At 32.5% G+C, this 24,878-nt stretch overlaps 1 protein-coding gene across 2 annotated transcripts in view; it reads left to right on the plus strand.

Annotated features, from left to right (window-relative positions):
• Positions 1–24,878, plus strand: part of LOC118180192 (PAT complex subunit CCDC47) — a 98,736-nt gene that overhangs the window by 54,360 nt on the left and 19,498 nt on the right. The window contains exons 9-11 of one of the 2 annotated variants that reach the window (XR_015040813.1): positions 17,054–17,112; positions 20,436–20,545; positions 21,399–21,529. Coding sequence is in view for 1 of the 2 variants with exons in the window: in XM_085815698.1 (XP_085671824.1) it covers positions 17,054–17,112; positions 20,436–20,545 (169 nt within the window). In the remaining variant the exon portion in view is untranslated. The remainder of the gene's footprint in view (positions 1–17,053; positions 17,113–20,435; positions 20,546–21,398; positions 21,530–24,878) is intronic. The other variant, XM_085815698.1, reaches the window with a different exon arrangement.

Consider the following 24,878-nt stretch of genomic DNA (forward strand, 5'->3'; position numbering starts at 1 on the left):
ACAGGATTTATGTGTGTATAGGCTTTGGAGCTATTCCTAGTGCTCCTGCTCTTTTCAAATTAAGTCCAGATGATCCAGTATTTTCTATTTGGAGCTACAAGAATTATGATATTCATATTAACAGGCATTAAAGCTATTTTCGTAATGATCCATTTTCCTTTGAAGAAAATCTATTTATCAGCAACCTACAGTAACCAGAACACAGTCATGCTTAAGCAAGGCTGAATAATACGAGGCGTATTCGGAAACTAAGTACTGTTTTGAAAAAAAAATAGTAAAACAATTTTTTCAAATCCAATTTTATTTTTACATGAAAATACATGTCTTAAACTATTTTTCAACATAGTTTCTGCCAATGATCAAACACTTGTCATAGCGGGTGACCAGTTTTTGTTTACCATCGTCAAAGAAACTTCCCGCCAGTTTCAATAACCACAACTCCACAGCATTTTTCGTGTCATCGTCAGATCCAAAGCGCTTGCCACCAAGCTCGCGCTTCATGTGCAGGAACAAGTGATAGTCGGACAGCTCCAAGTCCGGGCTGTACGGCGAGTGATCGAACTGCTCCCAATTAAACTGTCGAATTAACGATTGAGTGACACCAGCGGTATGGGGCCGAGCATTGTCATGGAGCAATAAAATTCCTTTACTGAGCATTCCTCTTCGTTTGTTTTGAATGGCACGCCTTAGTTTTGTTAAAGTCTCACAATATTGTGCCGCATTAATGGTTTCACCTCTGGGAAGAAATTCAGTAAGCAAAATGCCTTTCCTATCTCAGAAGACAGTGCACATTTTTTGTGATGACATTGTCACTTTGAACTTTTGTTTTTTCGGAGAATGAGTGTGTCTCCACTCCATCGATTGTTGTTTCGATTCTGGTGTGAAATGACACACCCAAGTTTCATCACCTGTCACAATTTGGTTTAAAAAGTTTTCTCCCTCATCACTGTACCGCGTGAGAAATGTCAGGGCACTACCAAGTCACTTTGTTTTGTGAACATCAGTGAGCATTTTTGGAACCCATCGGGAACACAGTTTGCGATAATTCAAGCGGTTGGACACAATTTCGAACAAAACAGTACGTAAAATTTGTGGAAATTCCTCTGAAAGAGTTGTCATTGTGAAGCGTGTGTTCTCATGAATTGCTTCATCAACTTTACTTACCAAATCATCGGTGACAACAGAAGGCCGACCACTCCGAGTCTCGGCATGGACATTTGTTCGACCTGCATTAAACATTTTTACCCACTTTCTCACCATTCCATCACTTATCGTGTATTCACCGTAAACTTCTGTCACTTAACGATAAATTTCGGCCGGTTTAACATTCCTCGCATTCAAAAATTTAATCACGGCATGAATCTCACAGTCAGCGGGAGAACTAATTGTCTTAAACATTTTGAATGTGCACAGCAAACTGAAAACGCAACATAGAGCAACCAAAATGGCGACAATTGAAAGTCAGTGAACAAGAAAGACTAGTGCGCATGCGCAGGATGCCTACCACAGTGCTGCGATGGTGCTAGAATGAACCGGTACTTAGTTTCCGAATACGGTACGTATCTGATTTCGAGCATTTTTTTTTTTTTTTTTAAATAACAATGTACTAAAGCTGGACAGTTTAATTGCTAATTCTCATTCAAAATTAGTACCATGTTTACTGTACTTAAATCCATAAAAATGTTGGTATGTTGAATTCATTGTTTGAAATTGTTAACTTTCAAAATTATGCTAACTGAATAAAAACTGATTAACATTTTACTGAATATGATTATTTAGGGAGATTATATCTTGTTCAGCACTGAAACCTACATGCTGCATATTGTAAACAAATTATGAAAGTAAATATGTTTTTTGTTGAGCATATGTCTTTATTCACTATAAAGTCTGAAGATGGTTTAGTGTTAAATTAGTATGAAATTTATTTAGCTGAAAACCAGAAGTTATGAGTAATCAAAAGGTTCGTGGCAGGTGAAATGTCCTTGGACATTTCGAAAGAATATTCGACAAGGCATGATATTAGAATCTGGAATTGCTTTTTAAGGATAGAAATAGTTTGTTGTCAAGATTTATCTGAGGGTTACTGCAATATCTGAAGACTATTACTTGTGTTTTGGGGGATAACTAAATCATTACACTACTGCTTCTTAAGCTTGCATGTCTGCAGAGCTGTGATTGTGGAAGCAATATAAGCATGCGAGGGGTTTCACCAATTTACAGTGGCTCCCAAAAGTGTTCGTACACTTATGATTTTCATTGAAGTAGGGCTCTATTCATTAATTAAAAATAAATTTTCCGAATGAGATTTTAATAATAAGATCTATAATCTATTCGTAACAAAATTACGAATTACTTTTAATTAATGGATAGAGCCCTATTTCAATGAAAATCATAAGTGTACGAACACTTTTGGGAGCCACTGTATGTGTTCATACTCCTTCACGACATTCACTGTGTTACTCTCAAGAGTTGGGTAAATTTTATAAAGGAGAAGGTTAAATGAGTACCCACGAATGCATGGATGGCAGAATGTGATAGAGAATTTTTGCTAGATTAAAGGTAGGCCAGTCATGAGCACATGTCTCAGTGTAACACCAAGTATCATCTGCACTTTGTGAAAATGGTTTTATGATACTGGATCCATATCAAGAAGGCCTGAACAAGGTTTACCAAAGTCCGCAACAATGAATGAGGATCGTTATTTGGCACTTCCAGCGCAGCAATTCAGGATTACTTCAGCTCTCCCGTGAACTGTATGCTGCCACTGGAACTCGGAGTTTCACAGTCTATATAACGTGAAGATCTCGTGACACTGCTGTATGATAGAACATCCGCTGTTTGCGTCGTGCTGCTCACTGCAGCTCGCAAGACAGCACATTTAGCATGGTGCAGATAACATGCCCCTTGGACCAGACTTCAGTAAAGCATCGTGCTTTTTATAGATAAGTCAATGTTCAGTATTGATGCTGATTCTTGGTGTACCTACATCCAGAGAAAGCCTAGAACATGATACCATCCCTCTGTCAGAGAAAAATATCATTATGGTGCTAGAGATGTAATGTTTTGAGTTGGGATTATTATGTTGGATGGCTGCACAACCTTCCATGTGTTTGATAAAGGTTCCTTGACTGCTATGAGGTATAGAAAGGAGATCATAGAGCCCTACGTTCAACTTTTCTGGGGTGTAGTTGGTTCTGGGTTCCTGTTAATAGATGACAATTCTTGTCCACATATAGGGCACAGCTGGTTGACTTGGAAAGTGATAGTACTCACCACATAGACTGGCCAGTCATATCTCATGATTTTAACCGTATAGAGCATGTATGGGATACGCTTGGGAGAGAAAAATTGTCTCACCATATACCCCTTCAAGAACCAACCTTATTTAGACTCTTTTTCAGTTTGGTATCACAATGTGGATTTTAGACATCCTTTCACAATGAGCTTTACTGATAATTATGCAGCATATATAAAATGACTTTTGAATGGTACGCTGCCAAAAAAAAAAGACAGTTCTATATCTCCCGTTCTACTAGGCCGATTGACGAAATTCAAATTGCGTTCCTCATGTCTTGAAAGCGCGACTTAGGATATATATTAGATTTATATATATCTCTATTCTATCATAGTTTTTTTTTTACACGAAATCGGACTTTTTCTGAAATGACATACCAATTTTTTCCCATATTTCGATTATATGACTCAAATTATGCCTAAAGATGAAATTTTGTAAAATTTGGTGCAAAATTTATGGAGAAATTCAAAAATATATCTTGGCGCAATTTTTTCAATTTGCACCAAGAATAATTCACTTGGTGAACTTCTTAATATATGGCATCCTATTTTCCTTACCCTTCCATAATGCGAGAACGGAAAAAAAGGCACCTCTTTCCTATCTTTTTACATTGTAGATGAGCGGGAAAAAAGTCATATTGTTCTTACCTTCAAATAATTTTAACAAAGTGCGTAAACCACATTTTCGTTATTATCGCTTTCAGCAAATATGCCAATTTTCAAAATGTGCCAATATATGAATTCACATATATCTTCAGAAATTTTGAATAAAAAGCTCTAATTTTTTGCGGGTATGCTTAGAAATACATGATCGTAAAAATTTTATAGGGTATAATTCAAATTTTTTTTGAAAAATTAGAAAATTATTTAAAAATACAAATCTTAGAAATAAATCTTAAGAAATGGGCAATTTTATTGGGAATGAACCTAAATTTCAAACTGTGTAAGAAGGAATCAAATAAGTTAAATAAAAAAAGAGATATTAATGAATACATACCAAATTGAATTAACATTGAGGAGCTAAAATTTTGAGATCTAATTTTTCAAAAAATACACATGTGATTTTTACAAAACTTGATAGTTTGTCGTAGAATCGAAATATGGAAAAAAGTGGCATGTCATTTAAAAAAAAAAGTCTGATTTTGTATCAAAATTCCTGTGTTAGAACAGTGCTATATATAAATCTAATACATATCCTAAGTCGCGCTTTCGAGACATGAAAAACACAAGTTGAATTTTGTGAATCTGGCCCAGTAGAATGGGAGATTTAGAACATCCCCTTTTTTTTTTTCGCAGTGTACATCTTTTTTTGTGTTATTGATGTATATTCATTTGAAATTTCATTAAAATCCAACCGTTAGTTTTTCAGATATTCAACATATGCGCAAATTGTCTTAATTTTGTACACTGTGTATATACTAAGCTTTACTGAACTATTAAAATGCACAAGGTCCTTTTTTATAATTATTGTATTTGTTCTTTTATTTATTATTATTCTTACTATTTATTTTTAAATTGTATGCATAGTATACGGATTTTTCAAATATAAAGGAGGAAGATAGGAAATACATTTGGCACTTTCATGGAATTTTAATGCTAATATTAGATACAAAAGAAATTGAAGAAATAATCACTTTTTGAATTTATATTAATTTTTTTCAAATTTTAGATAAAGTGTATATATATATTAAAACAGAATTTAAAAGTTTCTGTAAATGTAAAATCACCAGGTTCTTTTCTAAGCAGGAAACATGAAAAACAAACAATGCTTTTTGCCAGGATTAAAAAATCAGTACTTCTTGATTGCTTGTCAAATATGTTTCCAATTACATCACAAAAACACGAGTAATGAGAGAGAAATTTCCTTATATTCTTCCCCACTTAAAGGGTGTGTTGGAAAGAGGGGGCCCAAATCCAAGGTGGTGGTGAGTTATCATTTACCTCATTTTAGTTCAAGCCCTAGTTACAGATTAATTTTGAAGCAGGAAACAAAAGTGAGCAGTGCACTCACTGAGATTTGAACTTCAGACCTCCTGATTGCTAGTTGGGTGTGCTTCCAATTATATCATGAAGGAGGAAGAAAATTCCTTATAAGCTTGTTATTCTAAGGTGAATAATGCACCAACTATCGATTTTATCAAAAGATAATTATAAAAAAATTATTTTTATATTATATTGACTTCCTTCCCGCTGACTGTCACGTATACGTGCCAGCAACGAACACACTTATCTACCGGCCGACACGCAGGCGTGCCAGAACATTGTTGCGTTTTCTACCGAATGTCACGTATTTGTGCCACTACCTTGGAATGTTTTTCAAACTATAATTTCTGCCACAAGATGGCACTGTATGTCCATATGGTTTTAGATACATGTAGATTAGACCTTCTACTCGAAATGAGAGAAGCATGACTCACATACACGTGTTTTTGATTATATAAACAAACGGGGAACTAAATGTTTCCGAATGGCGTGATTTATGACGTCTCTTTAAATCGCACTTTATTTGCACGTGGTAGTTGTTTATTGTAAGTAGAAGTTTTATATGCGCTAAAGCGTTGAGTATTTCGGTTTACAGTTCAGTTTTTAGAAAATAATTAGATCTTGTTAGACGTGAATTCTTTCTGTTTTTACCGTTTCAATGTCGAAGCGTCGAAAATGTTTAACAGAGCATGAAATAGCAGAAATGATGCAAAATATTTCAGATATTGATTCTGAAATTCTGATATTCTGATATTGATTCTGAAAGATTAACTGAAAGACATTTTCCAAAACTTTGTTCAGAAGAGACTGATAAGAAAATGAGACGACGATGCTTCGTTTGTTCACATTCCCAGAAAAATCCTCCAAAACGGCAAATGAGTTATTACGAGTTCAAGGAATGTAACGTAGGACTGTGTGTAGATCCCTAGGAAAAGAGAATTTTAAGTAATATATATAGTTTTCAGATGTATAATGTTAAAAGTCATAAAATGGTGAGTAATTAAAATAAAATGTGTAAAATATGCATTTAAACAAGAAATAAGGTAATTAAAGTATATATATATAAATATTTATATATATACTTTAATAATATATATATATATATATATACTTTATAAGCATAAGCAAAATGAATATGAAATATAAGCATAAGCCGTTTAAATACTCTATACAGCATTATTAAGCAATGCGTTGATACTTCGGAGATTTCATGGATTTAGGCTTAGTGGCAAAAAAGCCCCCGGCCGTGGAGAGACGCTCGCGGAAGACACTGCCGGCCTCCGCGATAAGCATGCATTTTCGCTTCCCGGCTCGAAGGGGTTAAGAGAGCTGATCATACTTAATTCTAATTGAAGCCAATACTTCAGCAATCTACAAAAATAATCATTTTATTTACAAAGCAACCTGGATTGCATTGATGGTTCATTATCTACTATATCTCAAACTGAACTAACATTCTTTTCTCAGAAGAGAAGTGCCCTCTAACAGCGATACAAAAATTATTTTTGTGGGGTTTTTCAATACTTCCCACCTGATAATTTTTGAAAAAATTATCACTATTTCAACATACAAAATAATTCAAATGTAAGAAAGCAACTTGCATATCAATATTAAGTACATTTACCTGATGTAAACAGAAACAGCAAAAGGAAATTCTATAAAATAAACAAATATAGTTAATAGTATGCAATTCAAATGTTACTCAATGAGTAAATATTAATTTGGATTACAAACAGTAAACTATTAGTAATAACTAAACTAATTATCTAAAATTAATGTTAGTGAATATGAAATATAAGAAATAAAATTAAAACGTTGCGAAATTAGTTCATTTTCAGTCTGATAGTTCAAGGGGGTATATCAATTGCACAGGTCTATTAAAGTCCCCTTTCATAGTTTTTACCACACATGATCGTACAAGACCATCATGTCCTTTAAAAACTTGAATTACTCAACCTAAATCCCAGAGGAACTTAGATTTAGTTGTTTCTTCAAGTAAAACTATATCACCAATTTTAAGATTTTTCTTGGCTTCGGGAATACCGAAGAAATGAGCATTTCTTAACTCAAGAAGATACTGATTTTTCCATTTTTTCCAGAACTGTTTTATTAGCGTTGTCTGATATTCTTTTCATTTTATTAGACTCTTTCTTGATGGAGAGCTATTCAGAATCTCAGCAAAGTTGTATGGATATTCATCTTTATGTCCGATCAATAGAAAATCAGCCGGCGAAAGCGGTTCAGGTTCATGTAAATCGTTGTAAATGTAGGTCAAAGGATGTCTATTCACAATATTTTCAATCTCTGTCAACACAGTCGTAAATTCTTCAAAATTCAGTTGAGCTCTGCTTAATATCTTTTTCAACGGTTCCTTTATGGTTTTCATGAGGCGTTCATAAGAAGCTCCCCACCATGGAGCAAAGCTCAGCGACAAATTTCCAATTCAAACCTTCATTTGGTAGAAAATTTTGAAAGTCTGCACCTTTAATTGTGCTGTAAAAATATTGTAAATCTTTGGCAGTGTATTTGAAATTTTTCGCATTGTCTAAATAAACAGTTACTAAATAAACAGTGCGACAGTTACTTCTTCTCGAAATGAAACGTCTGAGAGCCAAAATGAATTTGTTTGCAGACATATTGGAAATGAGTTCTAGATGTATCCGTCGTGTAACAGTGCATGCAAACAATACAATGTATGATTTCTGAATGTCCTTTCCAGACTTGATGTGAACCGGACCTGTCAAATCCACGCCTGTAGTCAACACAGTCATAAATTCTTCAAAATTCAGTTTAGCTCTGCTTAATATCTTTTTCAACGGTTCCTTTATGGTTTTCATGAGGCGTTCATAAGAAGCTCCCCACCATGGAGCAAAGCTCAGCGACAAATTTCCAATTCAAACCTTCATTTGGTAGAAAATTTTGAAAGTCTGCACCTTTAATTGTGCTGTAAAAATATTGTAAATCTTTCCAGCGTATTTAAAATTTTTCGCATTGTCTAAATAAACAGTTACTAAATAAACAGTGCGACAGTTACTTCTTCTCGAAATGAAACGTCTGAGAGCCAAAATGAATTTGTTTGCAGACATATTGGAAATGAGTTCTAGATGTAACGCTCGTGTAACAGTGCATGTAAACAATACAATGTATGATTTCTGAATGTCGTTTCCAGACTTGATGTGAACCGGACCTGTCAAATCCACGCCTGTAACATAGAAAGGTGGAGTTTCAACAATTTGATCTTTAGGCAACTGAGCTGTCATTTGTTTCGCTAGTTTTACTGCATATTTTCGACAAATTAAACAGTTTCCTAAGATTTTCTTCACCAACGGGCGGCCTTTAGGAATCCAAAATTTCTGTAGTAGTTTGGCTAAAATTGCTCCAACTCATGCATGCAGAATGTTATTATGTCCCCCTTTTACAATTAATTCAGTAAATTTGGAATCTTTAGGAAGAAGAACTGGATGCTTCTTGTCAACTGTATATTCAGTTTCTTCTAATCTTCCTTTAATTCGAAGAATTTTATTTTCATCAAGAAACTGTGCCAAGCTGAATATATTAGAGCTTGGAGAAATTGACTTGTTAGATTGAAGAGCCTTAATTTCAGGTGTAAAAAAAATCCATCTGAGCTTTACGATATATTTCAGTGTCTTGATTTCTCAAAGCACTTAATGTTCCACTATTAGGAGGCAATTTTCTTGCCTTAGCAATGAAACGTCTAATCCATGCCACAATTCTGAGATATTTCAGCACATTACTGAATTTTGTTATAACCAATAGTTGATCATCTCTTTTTCACAACAGTGTCATAAACAGATATCTTACTATGGCGTTCTAGTTGTTCATCGTTTCCCACGTCAAAATTCAGTTGAACTGGCCAATCTATACGTTTGTTTTGTAACCATTCTGGTCCAAACCACCAAAGAGAAACAAGTCTTCATAGAATTTACACTCAAACCTCTGGTTAATAAATCAGCAGGATTCTTTTTCCACTACAATGTTTCCAGTTATTGGGATTTGTCAAGGCTTTCTGCAACCCTATTAGAAACAAAAGGTTTCCAGTTGCTAGAAGATCCTTTGATCCAGTGTAATACGATTTGCAAATCTGTCCATAAATCTATCTGCTGACAAATATGATTAAATAGTTTAGTTAGATATTTTGTAATTCTAGCTGCCATCACTGCTCCTATCAATTCCAATCGAGATAATGTTAAGCTTTTAAGAGGAGCTACTTTGGTCCTTGATAAAATGAAACTCATTTTGATTTCACCAAACTTATTTGTATATCTGAAATATGCTGCACATCCATATTGTGTTATTACTTGCATCGCAAGTGTAATAAAATGTCACTATTTTGCTTATCAACATCTTGAAAGTATTTTCTATCTGTCGATATTTCTTGTAAATGAATTATTTCTGTAAGCCATTTCTTAAATTCAGTTTCACTAATATTTGGAAGCTGTTCGTCCCAATCAAGGCCCTTTACCCATATCTGCTGTAGCAGGATTTTAATTCTGATCACGAATGGTGATATAAATCCAGTTGGATCATAAATTTTAGCAGTAACTTGTAATACTGTTCTTTTAGTATATAACACACAACTAGTTGAAGATAATTCTAAGATTTCAAATCTAGTTTACTAGTATCATTTTCTGTACCCCAATCAAGACCTAAAATTTTAGTTTGCACAAAGGAATCAGTCATTGATAAACCATTTTTTAACCACATGTCTTTTAACTCCTTAGAAAAATTAAATTTACGTAAATTCATATTCGCGTGTTTCAAAATCGTAACTGCATCAAATGACAATTGGTATGCCTTTTCTACTGTACTTGTTCCATAATATAAATCATCGACATAAAAAGATGAATTTAACATTTCGTAACTTTCAGGAATTTTAGTGATATATTTTTTAATTTGGTGCGTTATTCTGGCTGCTAGAATGAATGGACTGGCACTAATACCAAATGGTAAACGTGTCATGTTCACAACTTTGAATGATTCACTGCTGTCATTCTGAAACCAAAGAAATTTTAAATATTTGCGATCTTCCTGGGCAATACTTATAATTAGAAATGCCTTTTCTATATCAGCGGAAAAAGCGATATTGTGTTCTCGAAATTTAAGAATAACATCTAATATGTTGAGATTTAAATTAGGTCCAACCTGTAGCATCATTTAAGGATTTAGTATTTTCTCCATTATATGACACATCGAAAACAATTCTAACACAAGAAGTTTCTTTATCTGGTCTTAATTCTGCTCTATGAGGCCTATAAATAACCTGATTCAAAATCTTTATTTTGATATAATTTAACAATTCCGTCATCGAGTTGATCTTGAATTATTTTTGTGTATTCCTGACGCATTTCTATATCCCTATTCAATCGATCTCTCAAAGCGCTTCTTTGCAATATGAAAATTATTATTTAATTCATCAGAGTTATATTTTCAAAGCAATTTTGTTTGATATCTTCCCTTATCAAAGGATAAAGAATTTTAAAATTGATCAATTTATTTGTTTATCTTTAACAGAGACCAATTGAGTCTAATTCCCAAAACACTCTTAGGTCATTCATTATCACATTGTTCGTAACGGTAATATTTTACACAAGCTTCCGCTTTTCCAAATTTCGAACCTGTAATCATCCAGAGACAGTTTGTAATGCACCTAAATGTTTATTAATTGTGATTTTTTCATCTAAGATAAATTTCCAAAATATATCCGATCCTATTAGGATTTCAATGTTCAAAATGTTCAAATACTTATCTCCGCAGCATGAGTCAGCAAGCGTTAATTTATGCCTAGTCATGAATTCTGACACTTGTTTATCCGGAGGAGAAATTATGGTGCCAGTAATGCTTCTGATAACAAGAGTTTTGATTTTAATTGAGTACTGCGTATTATGTCTAGTGTTGATTTCAAATTCGACGACTGGATACTTCTTTTCTGAAATGCATTCCATATTGTAGGAATAAACAGAAAGTAATAAATAGCTAATAGGTTTTAACTTGAGCGTATTCACTAAATGTTCAGTACAGAAACTTCTTTGACTTGCATTATCAAGTAGAAGTCTAATCACTTTAGAATTAAATTCTGAATTTGCAATAACTGCACATGTTTGTAAATAAACGTTTTTGGAGCATGTCATACTTGCATTACACTGTGAAATTGAACTGACAGTTTCAGAATTAGAATTATTTAACTCTTGAGTATCTTTAGCATTAGAATTTAAATTCAGTGATTCTTTACATTTGTTCTCAGTATTATTTGTTTGATTCATTGTTGCCGTATTATTATTTCTGTTATTACCCAGACAAATGGAACTATGATGATTTTCGCTTTTGCACTTGAAACAAGAAATTTTATTAGTTTTTACCAGTTTACGACAGTTTTTACCAGTGTGATACATTTTGAAACATTTGAAACAACGTTTAGTATTCTTTAAAGTTTCTATTTTATTTTGTGGTGACATTTTGCATTTAAATGAATCATGGCACAGAACAGAAAATGCATGTAGATTGTGTCATATTGAATGACATTACTGATGGTGTACTTTTATGAATTCCTTTCATGAAAGTGTTTCGGTTTTGAAACTTTGCACTCGGATCACTAGTTTTTCCTAAAGGTAATTTTGTTTTGTGTTCATCTGAATATTTGTTGTGTGTCAAAAATAAGGTTTTTTTTTTTCCTTTGCTTTCAACTTCTATTTTCAGAATATTAATTATTTTCGAAACCTTACAATCTTCGTCTATCCCACATTTTTTAGTGATCTCTAGAACAATATCTTGCAGTATTAATTTAATCAATATGGGACATAAGAGAGAACCGTAAGTTTCTGGATTTACTCCTAAGTCTTCTAAATTGCAAACTTCTGTATGACAAGTATCTAGCAATTCTCTAAGCAGAGAGACATCTGTCGATTTCCTAACAGCTGTTAGATTTAACAGCTTATTCAAATAAGAATTAGTGAAGTTTTTCATCTAAATCTTTTAGTCCAAATCTCTCCTTTAAGGTTTCTATTGCTGCTTCGTAATTTTGATTTGTTAGTGTAATTCCTTTAATTGCATTTGTAGCTACTCCTGTTAAATATGAGTGTAAATAATTAAATTTATCTATGTTAGATAAATCTTCATTTCTGTGTATCAGGGATTCAAACTGGTCTCAGAATCTTTGCCAATAGGCAGGATCGCCATCGTATCTTCTTATTTGTTAACGATGGAAATTTAACGAATTGTTTTTCTAATTTTAACAAGCTAATAGATTGTTGTGTTCTTTGTGTATTTGGTTTACATTTAGTGATAGCAGCTTTCAACTTACATGAGCAATTAATCAATTCTTCATGATACTCATCAGGTTTAATAATTTGGGTTCTATTTCTTTAACATCCGTAATTTGACGTTGAATTTCAGAATCTATTTCTTTTAACTGTTTAAATTTCAAATTTATCTGTTCTGAAAGTTCTTCCAACTCTTCTTCTGTTTCATTTTCTAAAATTCGAGCTTCGATTTCAGAAATTAATCTTATTGTAAGAGATAAGCATAGCTCTTTTTGCCTTTGCGATTTCCATTTCAAAATCACTTTTAACAATGCTTTCAAATTAACTTGATATCCTCATTAACTAAATTGCGCTTCTGATTTTAATTACATAAAGAAGAGGAGTTGGAAATCATTTGCAACTTGTTCAATCAAAATGAAAGTAATTTGCAATATAAGACTCATTTCTTAACAAAAAGAGAATATTAAATCTTTCCTTGAACCATTTTTATATTTATTTTACTTGGAACACGGTATCCAAAGATAGTAGCACGTATTTCCAAAGTTAGCAAGACTTATTACTATATTCTTTATTCAAAGCACAACCAGTGTATTCGGCATTTTTCCAGCTTTATGACCAAGTTATAAAAAAAATTATATTTATATTATATTGACTTCCTTAAGAGTGCTGATCATACTTAATTCTAATTGAAGCCAATACTTCAGCAATCTACAAAAATAATCATTTTATTTACAAAGCAATCTGGATTGCATCGATGGTTCATTATCTACTACGTCGCAAGCTGAACTAACATTCTTTTTTCAGAAGAGAAGCACCCTCTAATGGCGATACAAAAATCGTTTGTGGGGGTTTTTCGACGTCAGTTAAGTTCTTTTATTCAAGAAGTTCAATAAAAGTGATAATTCCTAAAGAGTAAACTGGTTAAAATGTCAGAAAACATATAATAGAATAATGTTATATTTTTGTATTCATTAATTAAAATCATTAACCAATTAACTGCCAAAACTACAAGGAATAGTTCTTTTCTCATGAAAATAATAACAAATATTAAATTAAGTATTTATAACATAAATTTACATTGAAAATTAAAAAAATGCTCTTACCTGTGGAAAAAGCGAGTGTTGCATTCACACAACGTCAGCGGAATAAAACTACGGATGTTTAGTGACATTGTATTTCTTTTACAAATACAGATTATTTCATTTGAAAGATTCAAGCATGAAAAGCTTGTACTCGTGTGATGTTTCTTTTGAGTGGAGCGCAGAATTACTTTTTAGTTGTATAACGTTTTATAAATCTACAAATCACTTTACTTGTAATTAATTTAATATTAAAATATACATTGTATTTCTTTTACAAATACAGATTATTTCATTTGAAAGATTCAAGCATGAAAAGCTTCATTACGATCATGATGTAAAGCTACATTACATACTTTGCATCCATAAACAGTCTGGCTATGGTACTCTTTACAACAAAGTCTTTTGTTATTGACGGACTTTACGATAAAATGTCTACCATCTCCATGCAATGGTTTTTGAATGCTGAATTTACTAGGTCTTCTTGTTGTTGATCTATTTCTGGCTAACTCTACACTCTCAATAGGAGTTTGCAAAAGAAATAATGCATTCTCGCGTCTGAAATCTAAAAGAGTATGTTTCCAGTAGTAAAAAGTGGTGATACTTAGTATGTTTAGATACGGTCTTACTTCATATAATTTATCATTATTGTCAAATGCAAATTCTGCTTCATATTCCTGTACTGCAAACGTGATATCAATTCTCGTACAACAGGAACAGAAATGTCCTTATCAAAAGAGCAATACATTTTTTGAGGTAAAGAATATCCTGTAAGCAATAATATTCCAATAAATCTTCTCATATAGGCTTCAGATGCAATATTTTTTTTTTTTTTCCTGAGCATATATATTTGTCTGTTCAACGAGAAGAGAGTAAATGTCTAAACCAAAAAGAAAATCGAAAATCTGTGCACTAGTTTTACCTTGTGTTTTGTCTTTTATAATTTTTCTTCTATCTCTTTCTTCATGTTTTTCCTGAGACATAACTAACAGTTCCTTTTTTATCCACTTCAAGATTTCAGTCTTCTGCTTATGAAACTTTTTAGTATGACTATAACTGCTTTTAGAAAGCTGAAACTTACTTCTTATGGGAATTTCAACTTCCCCAGCAGTATCATTTGGTAAAATATCATTATCATTATTTAAAACATTGCCATTCCTTTCTTCTTCGTCACTAGCCTCTGCAATTTCTGGGGGAACAACAACAATTTCAGTTTCATTCTAGTCATTATTAACATTATCATCATCTGTTTCTTCATCAAAAATCTTTGAAGGGCTTCTTTTAATGTAAGATACATCGTTCTAGGCATTTTTGAACAACCAGAACATCGAAAGGAATGAGTGAAAAAGGAGATTGACTACCTGTTTCCTGCTGACGTTGCGTCAACGCAACACCTGTCTTCCTTTCCTTCCCAACACAAATATAAACATCTGACTGATGTAATGTTCTGATAAACGGTGACCTTGACTAAAAATAGATCACTCATAAAGACGGCTATTCTTTCGTTAAATATTTTCAGCAAAAATACCCGGTCAAAAATTATGCTTAAATTTTGCTTAAAGTATGAGATTAATTATTATAACAAAATGATTGTTGAAGGCAAATATTTTTTTACAGAAATAATCTTCATAATATTCCCTACACAAAATCATCTGCTGGTATAAAATATCTTAGGTAGTTATATTTATATACGCATTTACTTTGACCGTTGTGTCAACGCAACACCAGTGGCTAATGGGTTAATTTTAAAAATTAAGCCAATCATTAAACAATAAATTAGCTATATAAATATGTTCTAACTTTCAGGACCCTTCTGTGTAATTCTTTGACTATTATTCTTTTTTCCCTTTCAATTTATATTTGCCTAATATAACTACTTTTTTAAATCTACGAGGCGTGATCCAAAAAAAGTTTACAAGGCAAATGAAAAAGTATTTATTAACAATAGAAACAAGATACAAATGGGAATCAAGAGACACATCTGGCCTTCACTTTTCCACATGATCGCCAAACCTGTTTATACATTTGTCAGAACGTTCGACCAACTTGTTTATGCTGTCTTGGTAGTAATCAGGGCCCTACTCATTGAGCCATTTCTCGGCAGCTGTTTTCACTGCATCCTCTGAGGGGAACCGTGTTCCAGATAAGTATCGCTTCAACGCCGGAAAAATGAAATAGACTCTTGGAGCCAAGTCGGTGCTGTATGGGGGATGATTCCAGACCTCCCACTTGAACCTTTGCAGCAATTCCTGAGTCTGGTGAGCTGTATGGGGCCCGGCATTGTCATGCAGAATTATGCCTTTGCTCAGTAATCCAGGCCATTTGCGTCGGATGGCTTTACGCAATTTCGTTAAGGTGGCACAATAACGATCGGCCTTAATGGTATGTCCACACGCCAAATACTCGATTAGTATAACACCATTCGTATCCCAGAAAACAGTTGCCATCACTTTACTAGCAGAGGGTGTGACTTTAAACTTCTTCCTCATCAGTGATCCAGCATGTTTCCATTCCATCGTGGCTCATTTGAGTGTGTGGGTAAAGTGATGAAGCCATGTTTCATCACCGGTAAGGATGCGATCAATGAAGTGTTGGCCGTCTGAATGGTATCGCTGAAGAAATGTGAGGCTGCACATCATTCGAGTGGCCTTATGCTCCGCGGACAACGCACGTGGAGCCCAGCGGGCACAAACTTTGGAATATCGCAACTCATCGGTTACGATACGCTGAACGTTACCATAACTCAGGTTCAACTCTGAGGCAATCTCATGCACGGTTACTCGTCGATCCCTTTGGATGATTTCTTCAACACGTGCCGTGTTGATATCCGTCCTTGAAGAACTTGGACGGCCGCTCGCTTCCATATTGCGGTTTTCCACATGCTCCCTGCCCGCTTGACAAGAACGACACCATTTCACTACCTGTTGTCTACTCATTGCTTTGTCCCCGAATACCTCAACAGTTTGTCTGTGAATTTTGGATGCAGCCATATTCTTGGCCCATAAGAATCGAATTATGGCTCGCACCTCTATGCGAGACCACTTTTCTAGATGTCATGCCATTACTTTCGCTCTTAAGTGTCTGCGTACTGTCGCTACTTACTCGTAGAACCGCTGTAGGACAACTAGCGCCATCTGTCAACCACCCTGGGTGGAAATATTCGCTCCACAATTATTACGTTTCAAATGCTTCTGCTTGTAAACGTTTTTTTGGATCAATCTACGTAGTATCTGTTTATAATAAATATACCTTTGTATACTGTTTATAATAAATATACTTATATAGTATTGTACTTTTTCAGAATATATTTTGCATATTTTTTTTGTATAAAATTTAGTGTACACCACATTCTGTTACTTAAATGAACATGTGTAATTATTTCTGTAAAACGTTTTCATGTGAAATTTGTTTCATTTATAGAGATGCTCAGCTAACAAAACTTCCTGATAGCAAGAAGATGCTGATATTTGGTTTCAATGGTAGCTTTCTATATGCATTATATTTTAAAATTAAATTGTACTTCTGTTATTAATGAAAGTTACGGTGGCTTTCTGTTACCAAATATGTGAAATAAAAAACTATATTTTAAATCCTATAACTTATTTTGAAAAGTATTCTTTCAAAATATTATATGGCTTTTGAGGGGACTATAGTAAAGCTCTACTTTTGATTTGTGTTATAAAGTTTTAAAACTCGGTATTTAAACAATACTCTGCAAGGAAGTTAGTCAAAATTAATAAGTTACAATTTTGCTGAGCTTCCCCCCCCCCCCCCGTCCAATCCCATCTTAAAAATTACTATCCAGAAAAAATCTGTAGCAAAATTCACATATAACATTAAAAAGGAGAGGTGGAATTGTAGCCTATTTATATCCCATCATGAGCAGCTGTGTAATGATAATATATATAATGCTTTAAATAATGAATAAAAAATTGCCTAATTATTTATATTATTAAATCTTAATGCATGTTTTTTTAATTTACATTTATCTGATCAGTTTTTTTTTTTTTTTTTTTTTTGGTTATTTTTTAGTAGACTGAATTAAAAAGCTGTCTTAAAATGATCAATCATTCAGCCAGAATTTATCTTTAATATTAATTTCTGAGAGTTTTATTGCCTGTAAAATACTGTTTTAAAGAAGTGTCATTATATTATTAAAAATAAATTAAAATTGTTTGTTGTAGAATTAATTATTTTATAATACAGTGGTTAAAATTGTTGAAGACCTTTATGGTATTCTTAAATATTTTTCTTATTTTATTTAAGATATAAATGCATGTGATTACACGAAACATAGCTAGGCATGTATGATATTCAAAAATATATTTTTTAATTTATCCCCCTGTCTTTCTCTTTCTATATATGTATATATTGTTGCTTTCTATGGGTTTGTAGATTTGGAGTAATTGAGAATAACACTTGATGAAAAATCAAAACACAGTTTATTTGGCAGTATTGCACAGGAGAGTTCCAAAGAGATTTTTTACAGCCGTAAAAAAACTACAATAAACACATTGAAACAAACACCAACACCTTCAGGCTACAACGGTAGCAACACAGTCTTCTTCATTTGTTCTCAAGCTAATCCTGTGAACTCAAAACACTACTACTGAACTCATTATACTCTCCTACTCCACGTACTAGCTAGGTATATATAGCTTTTGATCTGCCTTCGAGAACATTCCCGGGAAAACCGGTAAGAATTTATTCTGGAATGTTCTCACTCTGTCTGTAGCATATCACCAAATCTGGACACTCTAAACCTGATTTACGGAGAAACTATTTTCACAGCTGCATATTTTGCAACACTACCCCCTCCAAAACCTGCATATCCTGGGCAGTACAATCCTTGGTCAGAAGCCAAATTCAGTACAAAGTAAGCAAAAATAAAAGAGACAAATATTTACACTATTTACAAGTTATGTACACAAATTAACCACATAACCATTTTAAATTATATAAATTAAAGCACAGAATGAATTTCAGTCTCAGACTTTTCATTAAATTATACCTCGGTTGATTACTTTTTCACTGCAATTCTCAGATGTATTTCTGTTTTGCATATCACAGTCTAAAGATTCAGTCCTTTCAGATTTTTCATTCGCAGGAAGATCTGAAACAGTTTACTTATCACTCTTTAGTTTATTTGCATCATGTGTACAGTTCACTTTGGTATTTTTAGCAGTTAGTACATGCTTCTTTTTCTGTATTTCCTGAAAACCAGTTCCAGTTTTCGTTTTAGTTCTGAATAGAAACTGATCCTTTCAAACAAAAATATCCTGGTTTAGAATCAAGTTTGTGTACTGTGCAGATTGTATTATGGGACACATATGTAGTTTGGGAAGTGGGTGTATTTTCTTGTAATACTGGAACACTCTACTTAAGCTGTACATCAACTTCTTCCATCTCTGTATCACATGAATTTTCAGGTGGTTCAGTATTTGCTAACTGATACTTTCACAGTTTCTACCAACTTAACAGTCACATTTTCATTTTCTTCCATCTCTATTTCAGGCACTAGAAAATCGGGGAAATTTATTTCCATGAATTATTTATTCACCTTTTTCAGATTGCTTTACGAGCCACTTCTTTTATTTCTTCATTTTTACAAACAGTATTGTCACTTTCTTCCATTTTAACTTCAGGCACTTGAGAATCAAAAGCTTCTTTCCTGTCTTTTATTTCTTCAGCTTTTCATTCTTTTTCTTTAATCTTCTTAGATGTTTCATCCTTCATTTCTTGATCTTTTCCAGACAGTTCACTAGCTACTTCTTCATTTCTTTATCCTTTGACTCTCCAGATGCTACTTCTGTCATTTCCACATCATCTGTTATAGCTCCAGTTTCTTCTGTAAGCTCCACTTTCATCTGTTTGAGTTGCTCTTGCAACTTTTCTTGGCTGGCTTTTATTTCGCTCACTAACTTTTCTAGTCCCGCCTTGATTTCTTCCTGTCTGGCTTTCAACTCTTCTTGTCCAGCTTTTATCTCTTCCAGTCCGGCTTTTACAACTGCTAACAAGCCCATAAAAGCCTTCATTTTATCCGCCATGGCTTTTCATGTAAGCAAGTCACTGTCATTCACTCTCAAAACCCACTCATGATACCAGTTGTTATGCTCTACAGGTTCGTGGATTTAGAGTAATTAATGATAACACTTAATGAAGAATTAAAACACAATTTATTCACTAGTATTACACAGGAGAGTTCCAAAGACACATTTACAGTTGTTAAAAAATTGCAATAAACATGCTGAAACAATCAGCAACACAGCCTTCAGGCTACAACAGTGAAGACAGATTCACCTCAAAGCACTAAAGTACGCACCCAACTCAGTGCGGTCATTCTGAATGTAATCTCTGAACTCAACATACTCTCAAGATATTCTCCTACTAAGTGTACAGGCAGGGTGTGCCTTTGAGAACATTTTCAGGAAAACCAGTAAGAATTTGTTTTAGAATGTTCTCACTCCATTTATGGTGTATCGCCAATTTTGTGCCAAATCTGGCAACCTTAAATTCAGTTCGCAGGGAAGCTATCTTACTACTGCAGCTACTCATTTTGCAACTATATATATGAGATTCAGATCCTCATGTTTTCTATGAATATATATATATATATTCATAGAAAACAGTAGGATTTGAATTACTATGTTCCTATCTTGTTGTAACAATGAGAGTTAGGAGACTAACACGAATAATAATTTTAATCTGCATACCTTTCTTTCTATACTTTAATATTTCATTATTGAATGCACTGAAAGAAACTGCATATTGGAAGCATTCTAAATTTTTTATATTATTTTAGTTCCTGGCAAAGGGAAAACTACTCCAGAGATGATGGAAAATTTGAAACCTCTACTGCAGTTAGTATTTTATTCAGTAGAAAAAGTGAAGAGATTTCATCTCACTAAAGAGGTAAGTCTGCTGTTATTATATAATTAATCAGTATGTGAATTAAAAAAAAAGAGAGGAGGCGCTAAGAAAACTGTTGGCATGAATTTCCAGAAACTATCACAAGTAATTTAGTATTATAAATTATTCATTTCATATTTGAATAGTAACTGTTATTTATTGCAAATAAAATTGATTCATTACTTGGTTCTGAAAAGTTTTAATTTGTGAAAGCTTTTAAATTTTTTAAAGCTTTTCCTTTAATTGGGTGCCACTTGCCAAAAGTGGTAGCCTTTTTATATCACATCATGAGCGGCTGTGTAATGATAATATATATAATGTTTACTTTGCACACTAATGAAGCTTGTTTATGCTGAATTTGTGCTATTTTCTGATGTTTTTAATTTTAAAATATTAAAAAATTGCTCAAATTCAGAATTGTGCATATTAAACATTGTATATATTGTATTCATTATGGGTAAAATAATTACTCTTTTCATGAAACATTATTATTATGTTAAGGTTCCCACTAGTATTTATATTTGGTTCTAAATAGAACTCATTCAAATGAAAAGTGCCAAATATTATCATGACTTTATAGTTTTAGGACTGCTGAATTGGAAAATCACTGTAGTTCCCCCTTCTGATAGGGTTTCCCCCCCCCTCTGATTAGTGTTACAGATACATGTATCATGTTAAACTGAATAATGATTGAAGCAATCAAATGGAATGATTTCAGTAGAAGATACTATGCATATAGAAAAAAAAAATATTAAAATACAGTTGTTTATGCTGTAAAATCAAAACCAAAGACTTAAGAGTTTTTGCTTTTTCTTTTGTTACTAAAATTGTGATTTTGTTCTTTCTTTTATATCAGGCATCTGAATTCCAACACAGCCACTTCCAAAAGTAATTACATCAAAATTCTAGCAATCCTGATGTCTTTGTCCATTTCCTTAGTTTTCATAGAAGTGCTTTTCTTCTTGCACCAAGATCTGAAAATATATTGTATGTGAATTTATAAAATTATGTTTTATACTCGTAAAGCAGCTTAAAGATTTAAAATGTTGTAGTATGTATTTAACTATAGCTGTATAATCTTTATTAATATTACAAATCTTAGTGACATTCTTTAGACAAATTCAGGTTTCCTTTCAAATTCATTCACTGTATAAAAAATTTCATTTAACATTATTTGGTAGTTTTTCATTAAAGACATGTCATGCATTTTTGGCATTTTATTGGTGCGTTATGACGTATTTCTTTCCCCCACACCTTTGACTCAAGCATATATTTCACAACAACTGAGGCAACAAAAGTCTAATTTCTTGACAAATTCTTCCAAATATCCAGTGTAGGTGAAGGACACAGCTTACATTCTTGTTTCTTTTTGTGAATGAGTTTTCATTAATTCATTTCACAAGTTTGTTGTGCTCAAGGATTTTAACACTGGGATGAGGTAATAAAAATTTGATACCTACCTTTTACACCTTATTCTAATCAACTGTTTTGTGTGTTTCATTCAAAGGAAACTGTGATTTGCAAAACACAATAAATGTTAACTGTGCACACCATAAGCAAATGAATCGGGTGGCAGCAAAAAAGGAAATGAATGATCCAACAAACCATGTTTTGTGCGTAAACACCTTTTTTCTTCGTAACATGAGTGAAGCCGCACAGCTGTTTTGGTTTTAAATCACATTTTAATTTTTTGATGTGATTATTCCAACAAACCCAAACCAAAGAATCCATTTCAGTAAGAAAGGGGAATAAAACTTGCATGTGACTGATTAGGTGAAAGGACAATTGATATATGTTACAAAGACAAGTACCATATTGGATAAGAAGCCAGACTAAACTTTTCACACATGGCACCAAAGTAATATGCCAAAACAAAAGCACCAAGTAGCATGTATTTAACTATGGCTATATAATCTTTATTAATATTCCAAATCAAAACCAAAGACTTAAGTCGTTGGTTTTGATTGGAATTACTTTAATGGAAAGGTACCGATTATTTTCTAATGTCTTAAATTCTTATGAAAATATCTTCTTTCAATTTTATTTCCAATAAACAGGAAAATTTTTCATAGAGATGTATGAAAATTAATTACTTCATGGATTGTTGTCATGAATCTTAGATTTATGTGAAGCAGTTTCTCTTTGCTACTGCTACTAAGGATTTATTGTAAAATAGTATTTCTGTCAAACTGGAATTGTTTTTTAGTGGTCCGTGATTTTGTTTCCAATTTTGATAGTTTGCTGTACTGTCCCATTCACTGAAATATGGGAACATAATATGAGTGCCCTATGAAGCATACTCAGTATTCTAAGATTTCCATAAATCATTTGTTCATCCTTTTTGCATTTTTTATGTGAGAACTTCTTTTATAAATTTCCTTAAAATTATGGAGATAAGACTCTAGATGTTAGTCCTGTTATATAAAAGCAACACTTCAAGGCTTCTTTTGAAAGAGACAATTAAAAATCAGATTTTATGAATTTAATAAAATATGAATTTGTTAATATTAGTAATAAAATTTTATTTACTGTATACATTATCATTTTGTTAATGAAAAAAAGTTGTTTTTGATCACTGTCATTTTTTTTTTTTTTTTTTTTTCCTTAACATAGATTAGAAATGTTCTCTAATGTCATGTAATATATTTGTAAAATTTATTATTATGTGTTTTTAGAACATAATTAGTTTGCATTTATTATTTATTCATAACATCTGTTTTGATGACATTTATGTTGTACTAATTTGGGCACTTTAATTGCTAATAGACAGTAATCTAGTTTTGAAGGTATAATCCCATTTTTAATTGTGTGTTCAAAATACGATTAAGTGCATCTGAAAACTTTAAAATTGTTTTTTCATATCAGATTTATATGATTATTAAATAGTGTTACATTACATTATTAAATTTTTGCTTATTGCTTTAATGTAATGCTTAATGAAAACATTGGTACTGGTAAGTTAAGAAATAATTGTAGAAGTCATAATAACTCAAAAAATAAGCAGGTATTTTGTATGATATTTAGGTGAAAACTGTACTATATTTCAACTGTTTTTTCAATTAAATATTTCAGATAACATTAATAAATAATTAGCAATCTTTGGAAATTGTGTAAATTGAATAAAGAAAATGTCGTTCAGTTAATGCATAATATAAAGTTGTCTAAATTTTACCAGTTGTGAAAGAATAAATAATGCCCATCTCAGTAGATAAGTGTTCAAATCATCTTGCTACTTAAGTATTGTATTATGGTGAGATTCTGTTTCAGGGTGCGTAGCAGTCCTTATAAGTATGTATATTTGAAAATAAAGTATAAAGGCTGTAAATTTTTGTTATTTATCAAATAACTATATTTAATGTTGAAGTGGCAATGCCATATTTGTGTTAGGTAACCGTTGCTCAGCAACGTAAGAAATTGTTTTTAAGATTAGTATTCTAAAGTTTTTTCCAGCTAGTAGTTGCATGAAATTTTTGCCACAAAATAATTTTCTTCAAATTATCTATCTCTGTAAAATAAAAATAAAATTTATGTTCTACTAAGAAGATTATCGGTTTTGTCAATTACTGCAAAATACATTACAGTCTTGGAGGTTCCACCAAGATACTGGAAAATAGGAGTGCAATTATCAATTTCGATGGTGCTAGTCTCCTAATCCCAGAAAGTTGCTGAAATTTTTTAGAACAAGTTTGGTATTACCAATTGAAGTTTATTTCAAGGAGAAATGGATGTCAGAAGTCTGCCGTTTTGAAGCAGATCATTCAACGGTTATCTTCTGTGTTTCTGTAACTTGCGTCCGAACAAAGAATTGTCAGAACAGGATATTGCTGATCTCCAAAGATAAGATTAACTTTTGGTTTTCATAAAAATGTATTTATTGAATTTAAGTATTTCATTTCAGAATTATATTGAGATAGTGTAATTTCTGTGTAAAATAACTGATAGTAAAAAAAGGAGGAGTAATTTACAATTGATATTTGTGGTAAAGAAGTATTTAAAAAAAATTATTATTTAGTCTTTACTGTTATTTTTTTTTTTAATTTTTTTGTTGATAATTGATATATGTAGGCCATCCCAGCATTTATTAAAAAAAAAAAAAAAAAAAAAAAAAAAAAAAAAAACTGCTAGCTGAGTTTTTGAATTTGTTGCCAAGCAGGCGCGTGAAAAATAAGTAGTAATGTCAAACTGACGTAGTGTGATTTGATTATACTGCAGAATTGGCAAAAGTCTTTTCTTATTCTCGCCATCCAGGCGTGTGGTAGATAATGTTATCCCTATGTATTACAGATTGTATATTGTAAAAAGTGTACTGCCGAACTGGCAAAAATTGCTTTTGTTA

The sequence above is a fragment of the Stegodyphus dumicola genome, chromosome 4 (assembly GCF_044657685.1).
Source record: "Stegodyphus dumicola isolate Sdum_Otavi_A_Nest chromosome 4, ASM4465768v1".
NCBI lineage: Eukaryota > Metazoa > Arthropoda > Arachnida > Araneae > Eresidae > Stegodyphus > Stegodyphus dumicola.